This window comes from Rosa rugosa, chromosome 4 (genome assembly GCF_958449725.1).
Source record: "Rosa rugosa chromosome 4, drRosRugo1.1, whole genome shotgun sequence".
NCBI classification, from domain to species: domain Eukaryota; kingdom Viridiplantae; phylum Streptophyta; class Magnoliopsida; order Rosales; family Rosaceae; genus Rosa; species Rosa rugosa.
In genome coordinates, this window is record NC_084823.1 from 52,089,372 (window position 1) to 52,096,269 (window position 6,898).

A 6,898-nucleotide genomic window follows, 5' to 3' on the forward strand; every position below is an offset into this window, starting at 1 on the left:
AAGATTAGAAGCAAAAGCACCCATAAAAGAGCCTTGATAGTCCCTAAACACTCCATCATAGCTTGCTCTTCCCGAAACACATTGCCATGCACCATCAGTATTAATCTTCACCCAACCAATAATTGGAGGAGACCAAATAACGTACCTCAACTATCCTTGGAGTCCGATGAGGACGACAACCAACCCCAAAAAATTCTAAAATTTGAAGCTCAACCACAGAATTACACACGCTCCCTGTGGCTAGCTTACTAGCAGCTTGAACATGGCCCATAATTAACCTCCTCGTAGCCTCCACAGTAACAACACAATTATCATGCTTCATTTTGTTTCTAGCTCTCTGATGTAGGACGAGATTTTAGCTAATTTCAACAAAAAATCTCGAAAAGAAAGAAGCGTCTTCACATTAAGAAGAATAATTTGAATATTGGAAATTGGTATTCAAATAGGCTTCTTAATGATGGAATTAATCATAAATTACTTTTTTGGATATATCGGGATTCTCGAGCAAAATCTTGATTGGGATTCCAAGCGTAATATTCTTTAGTATCTAGGATTCTATTTCTGATTTTTATTTAATCAGGTTTAATTAGGTTTCGTAGTTTTAGTCTACAATAAATTGTTCTTTATGTTTTCTAGTTGTATTAGGTTTATGCTATGTGCCCTATATAAGACATCTCTTAGATTGTAATTTTTATTCAAGTTATCAATAAAAAAACCAAATATTAGAGAAGTCTCTATATTTCTTACGGCTGTGCCCGTAATTGCTAGTGGATTCTAGCTCATCTCATATGACTTTCGACGCTTGATGGAGCCTGTTACTATCGTGTTCGCGCTTCCCGCATCACTCTCCATATAAACCACAAAGTAGTGGTGAAACAAATAAGCCAAACTTCCTTTATTTGGGAGTGTTGGATGCACCCCAGGTTCAATAAATCCAACAATGAAGCTGGCATATATGTCAAATTAAAAACTGCCACCCAGCTATCCCATAACGAAGCAGAGAAAGTCAACTTAGACCAAGCAACCTTGGGTAAACTAGTGTAATGATCTGTTCCAGGTTAAGGACTTTATAAGCAGAAGCTAGCCATCGACTTTCACAAGCCTAATATATAATTTAAGACGTGCCATATACTCATGCTTATATACATATTATCCTCTATATATACATAATCTTGGTTTTATAACTTTATATATATATGCTGACCATGAGTTACATGATCATGATTAATTAGTATAATTCTGAATTTTGTACTTGTAATTTAATTACATATACTAAGACGATGACTAGTTAACTACATGGCACCATGGAATGAGGAAGCTGCGCTGAAAGTTTCTCACTTCTGACCTTGCAGCTAGTATTAGTTGAGCTGTTCAGTTTCTCTGGCATATGCACACAGAAAATGAGTACTTCTATGACGAATCTGGGATCCTCTTCCTCTTCTTCCTTCACTCATTCATGGACATATCATGTCTTCTTGAGCTTTAGAGGTAAGGATACACGCAACGGTTTCACAGGCCACTTGTACAAGGCTCTAGTTGATAAGGGAATTTACACATTCATTGATGAAAGCAAACTTAAAAGAGGAGAAGAAATATCAGCAGCACTTCTTGAAGCAATTGAAGACTCAAAGATTGCTATCATTGTATTCTCCGAAAACTATACCTCATCTACGTGGTGCTTGGATGAACTCGTTAAGATTCTTGAATGTAAGGAATCAAATCAACAAATAGTCATGCCCATCTTTTACAAGGTGGATCCATTTCATGTACGATACCAGAGAGGTAGTTTTGAGGAGGCATTTGCTAGACATGAATCCAAATTCAAGGATGACCTGGCCAAAGTCAACCGATGGCGAGCAGCTCTTAAAGAAGCAGCAGATTTGTCGGGGTGGCCTTACTTGGACGGGTATGTTGAGTTAAATCATTAATAAACATTTGTTTCTGAACCCAACTATTTTTCTTATCTTTTCTCAACTCTATCATCTGAGATGAAACATATGGTATTAAATTTCATATATATAGCAAATTGTCTGTAGAGTATTGCATTATTCTTGAAAATCTCTTAAATTATTTCGTATACATAAGCGACAGGTACGAATATCTATTTATACAAAAGATTGTTCAAGAGATATCATCCCAAACATTAAAGTGTACCTATTTGGATGTAGCCAAATATCCCGTTGGAATAGATTCTTGTTTAGACGAGATAGAGGAGCTTTTAGGGCTCGAAGAAAATGATATTCGCATGGTTGGGATATGGGGCATTGGTGGTATAGGTAAAACCACACTTGCTAAAGCTGTTTATAATTCTTTTGCTCACAGCTTTGAAGGTTATTGTTTTCTAGCAAATGTCAGAGAAAATTCAATGTCAGATGAAGGGTTAGTCCGACTACAGAAGACTCTTCTCTTTGATACTCTAAGAGACGCAAACTTGAATGTGACCAACGTTGGTATAGGAGCCTCTGTAATAAGGGAAATGTTGAGATGTAAGAGGGATTTCTTAATTCTTGATGATGTGAATAAATCAGAACAGTTATATAACTTAGCTGGGGGGTTAAAGTGGTTTGGTCCTGGTAGTAGAATTGTCATAACATCAAGAGATAAATGGTTGTTAACTACTCATCGAGTTGATTCAATATATGAGGTCAAAAAATTAGATGCTCATGAAGCCCTTGAGCTTTTCAGTTGGCATGCCTTCGAAAGAAATGAACCTTTACCCAATTATGCGAAACTCACACAATGTGCAGTAGAATATGCTCAAGGGCTTCCCCTAGCTGTGACAGTTTTAGGTTCTAATCTTTTTGGTAAAAGCATAGGCGAATGGCAAGATACATTAGATTGTTATAAAAGAGTTCCCAACCAACAAAGTCAAGAAATTCTTAGAATTAGTTACGATGCTTTAGAGGATCCTGTGAAAGAATTATTGCTTGACATTGCATGTTTCTTTAAAGGTGAAAGCATGACTCATGTTAGACAAATATTAGAAGGTTGTGTGAGTGGCATTCAAGTACTGAAAGAAAAGTCCCTCGTAACTATTGGCCAAAATAAGAAGATTCTCATGCATGATCTGCTAGAGAAAATGGGGAAAGAAATAGTACGGCAGGAATCTCCTGTTGAACCTGGCAGACGTAGTAGATTGTGGCTTCCTGAAGATGTTTGTCATGTACTAACAGAAAATACAGTAAGTATATGTTATACATAGTATATGCATAAGAAAGTTGAGCTTTCATATGATGATATGATGAAGAAGTTGTATTCTAACACTTGGTTTTGCTTGCGTATTACAGGGAACATATAATGTTAGAGGCATCATCATAAAGTTGCCCAAACGTGATGCTATATGCTTGGGAACTAAAAGCTTCGAAGGGATGAAAAATCTTAAATTTTTTATAAACTGCAATGCAGACCTTTCTGGAGAGATTAGTTATCTACCGAATGAGTTGAGGCTGCTTGTTTGGCCTGGATATCCTTTGAAATCTTTGCCACCTAATTATCATCCTGGGAAGCTTATCGTACTCCGTATGCCTTCTAGTAACATTAGACAGCTGGGGACTGGTTTTAAGGTATTTTACATATATATATTCATGTATTACTGTACTCTTACAAAGATGACGTTCTTCTAGCTACCTGTTCATAATCCTCATACAGATAGCTATTGTATGAGGACCGTTTTAATGTTGTTTAAGAGTCCATGCTCAAATTTGTTTTGTTACAATTTATCTGATCCTTCTTTTTTATTAGGTCTCCCAGAATTTGAAGACTATGGATTTGAAAGGAAGCAAATTCCTATCAAAAATCCCCGACTTATCTGGAATGCCAAATTTACAGACACTGAACCTAGATTATTGTACAAAGTTAGTTGAGGTTCATTATTCTGTTGGACGCCTTGAGAAACTCGTTACCTTGAGTCTTAAAGAATGCTGTAGACTTCAGATATTTCCAAGAAAAGTCAGCTTGAGTTCTCTGGAATCTATTAATCTTTCAGGCTTTAAGCTCGAGTATTTCCCTGAAATAGAAGGAAAGATGGAATCCTTAAGAAGTATAGATCTAACTCTCACTTCCATCAAAGAACTGCCATCATCAATCGGCTGCCTCCTCGGGCTTCGTGTGTTATACTTGAATGGGTGCTACAAACTTTCAAAACTGCCACCCAGCATTTATAAGTTGAAATATCTAGAGTATCTAGGGCTTCACAAGTGCGCCCGAATTTCAACATTTCCAGATGACAAAAACTCTGATGTTTCACAGAGGGCAGTCTGTAGCTTATTAGTTTTCACTAAGCTAGCAGAGGTTCAAATGGGAGGAATGAAGGAGAAAGTTATATCACAAGCATTTGGTTCGTGCATGATTGACTACTTGTTCACATTGCATAGGCTTGATCTCTCCAGAAGCAAGTTTTCTGGCATTCCTGTATGCATCAGCAACCTCGTGAATTTGACAAAACTCGACTTACATGGTTGTATACAGCTTAAAGAAATTCCAGAACTTCCGTCAAGCGTAAAATGGGTTGATGTCGCTGGTTGCAGATCATTGACAAGATTTCGACAATTGTATGATATACCCGGTGGAATTGAGTGGTTCAACTTGATAAATTGTATTGGAACATGTGTGAATCTGGACTATGGAATGATAATGATAAACAAGATTGTATGGAATCAGGTACGTACTCCTGTCTCTCTAGCTAACCCATCTAATTAATTTCTGTCTAAAATGTTAAGCTCCTGATTCGTAACGGTCTTGTTTATGTTTACTGAAGGTATCTTCCAAGCCCTTTAAATTTGGAACTGTATTCCCAGGAAGTGAAGTTCCCAAGTGGTTCAGTCACACTGTGATTCCAGATCATTTCCCTACCCTTCCATTTTACCGCCCCTCTGAATACCTAGTTCCCATATGTGAGCATGCAATTGAAATTCCTGCACAATTCAAATGGGAGAACACCGGAGTGGCTTTCTGTATTGTCTTCAACTTTAGAGACCACTGCAGCCAGGATTGGTACAGTGATTGCAATTGCTATTTCCGAGCTGTAGTTCACATCAATGACGTACACATCGGTGATTATCAGTCCCCCTTCTATCCTCGAAGGACGCGACAGGAACATATATGGCTGCAATATGATCCATTGCCAGTTGAGTTAGGCCAAGGTAGATGGAGAGACTGGGTTGCTGCGTTTGGGTACTCATTACAACTGTCGAGTTGAGTTTTACTTCTGGCTGGGTACAGCTGAAAGAAAGTCATGCATAAAGCTACACATTTTGAAATGCGGAGCACTCATAGTAGGTGGGGATGAGATTCCTGGTCTTGATTTTTGGCGGGAACGGATCCGGAACGGTGGCTTCCCATTCCAATCCAAAGTCTTGCAGAATCAAATATCAACTGGGACACTACGGAAATTAATCCGAATCGGGATGTCACTGATTTTCTGCATTATCCGATTCGCAATGTCACTGATATTCAGCATGTCCATAGTCTTTATTGCTTCAGTCCTTTGGAGCCAGATCCAGAATTCTGACATGCTGCAAACTTATCCAGAGGCTTAGCGACTCAATGAAGAGGAGTTTGTTATTTATATGCTGCATTAAGTGTGTTTAGTTTTCAGCATACCATGCTTCAGTGCAGTTCTTGTTTGGTGTGTTTTAGAGATGACATTTAATGTGTATATTGATGTTATTGGCTAATTGCCGGATTTTCTGTAGCAGGAAAACCATATTCCGATTTCAGAAGGGATCCCATAGCTGGACCCCGTTGTGGAAATCTCGTTTGTTTAATTTCACAACTGACAGATAAATGAATGATTCAATCCGTGGCCTCAAGGAACAAAGAAAAGGATGAACACCAATACTACAAGGGAATCAAGAAAGTCATGGGCTAAATTAGAAAGTCATAATTAACCATCTGATGAGGTGTTACTAGCCTGCTACATACACTCGGGCAAATCCTTGGTCATGGACATCATTGCCTACCCACAAAAGATGAGGCGACGGGTGGGGGAAGGGGTTTAACAAATTTAACAAAGTGTTGTAGTATACATGAAATTGTGGTAAAACTATTATGTCTATATCATGTAAATAGCATTATTATGGCTATGTATGATAGCACTTAAGAGTGGAGAAGTTTGGTATCAATCATGTTAATGTTATGTATGAAAGCACTTAAGTAAATGGATGATATTAAATGTAATAGTGGTAAGAGTAATGGAATGTAATAGTATTACTCCATGCTTTTTATCCCTATATAAACCCTCCATTGTGAGAAGAATAAACACACCAATTCACTCTTCATTCTCTCCATCTAAACTCTCTCCCTCTCTCTGTTAGTTTACGATTTTCCTTAAACACGTTATCAGCACGAAATTGCTCTAGAATTAGAATCGAAATTGTCAAAATAGAGGAAGTTCATAATCCGATCAAAGCCATTTTTCCAAACCTACAAAAAAACCTCCAAAACCTAGTACATATCAAAGCCCTTGATTCAAGAAGCCCAGAACCGGTTTCAGAACCTCCAGAACCGGCCGGAAACCGCCCGAACCGGCTGCCGGAAGTTTTGAACCGCTGCCGGACCGCTGTCGAGTTCTGCCAGACTGCTGCCGAGACCTGCCGAGCAGCTGCGCAGAAGCTGCCGAGAAGCCCTGCCGAGACCTGCCGAGAAGCTGCCGAGCGAACCCTGCCGAGTCCTGTCGAAAGCTGCCGAGACCTGCCGAGTGCATCTGCCGAGCCCCTGCCGAGCCCCTGCTGCGCAGCTGCCGAACAGCTGCCGAAGCACCTGCCGAGCTGCTGCCTAGCAGCTGCCGAGCTGCTGCCTAGCAGCTGCCGAGTTGCTGCCTAGCATCTGTCGACACTTTTCCGACAACTTTCCGACGACTTTTCCGGCGACTTTCGGGACACTTTGCCGGTGACTTTCC

General features: G+C 39.4%; 1 protein-coding gene across 1 annotated transcript; it reads left to right on the forward strand.

Annotated features, from left to right (window-relative positions):
* The first annotated feature begins 1,361 nt into the window (after positions 1-1,361).
* On the forward strand, positions 1,362-6,008 carry LOC133746536 (disease resistance protein RPV1-like). Its single transcript, XM_062174701.1, has 5 exons — positions 1,362-1,906; positions 2,092-3,181; positions 3,288-3,563; positions 3,742-4,659; positions 4,757-6,008. The coding sequence occupies exons 1-5, from the start codon at positions 1,401-1,403 to the stop codon at positions 5,195-5,197; spliced, it is 3,231 nt and encodes a 1,076-aa protein (XP_062030685.1). The 5' UTR covers positions 1,362-1,400; the 3' UTR covers positions 5,198-6,008.
* The last annotated feature ends 890 nt before the right edge of the window (positions 6,009-6,898 follow it).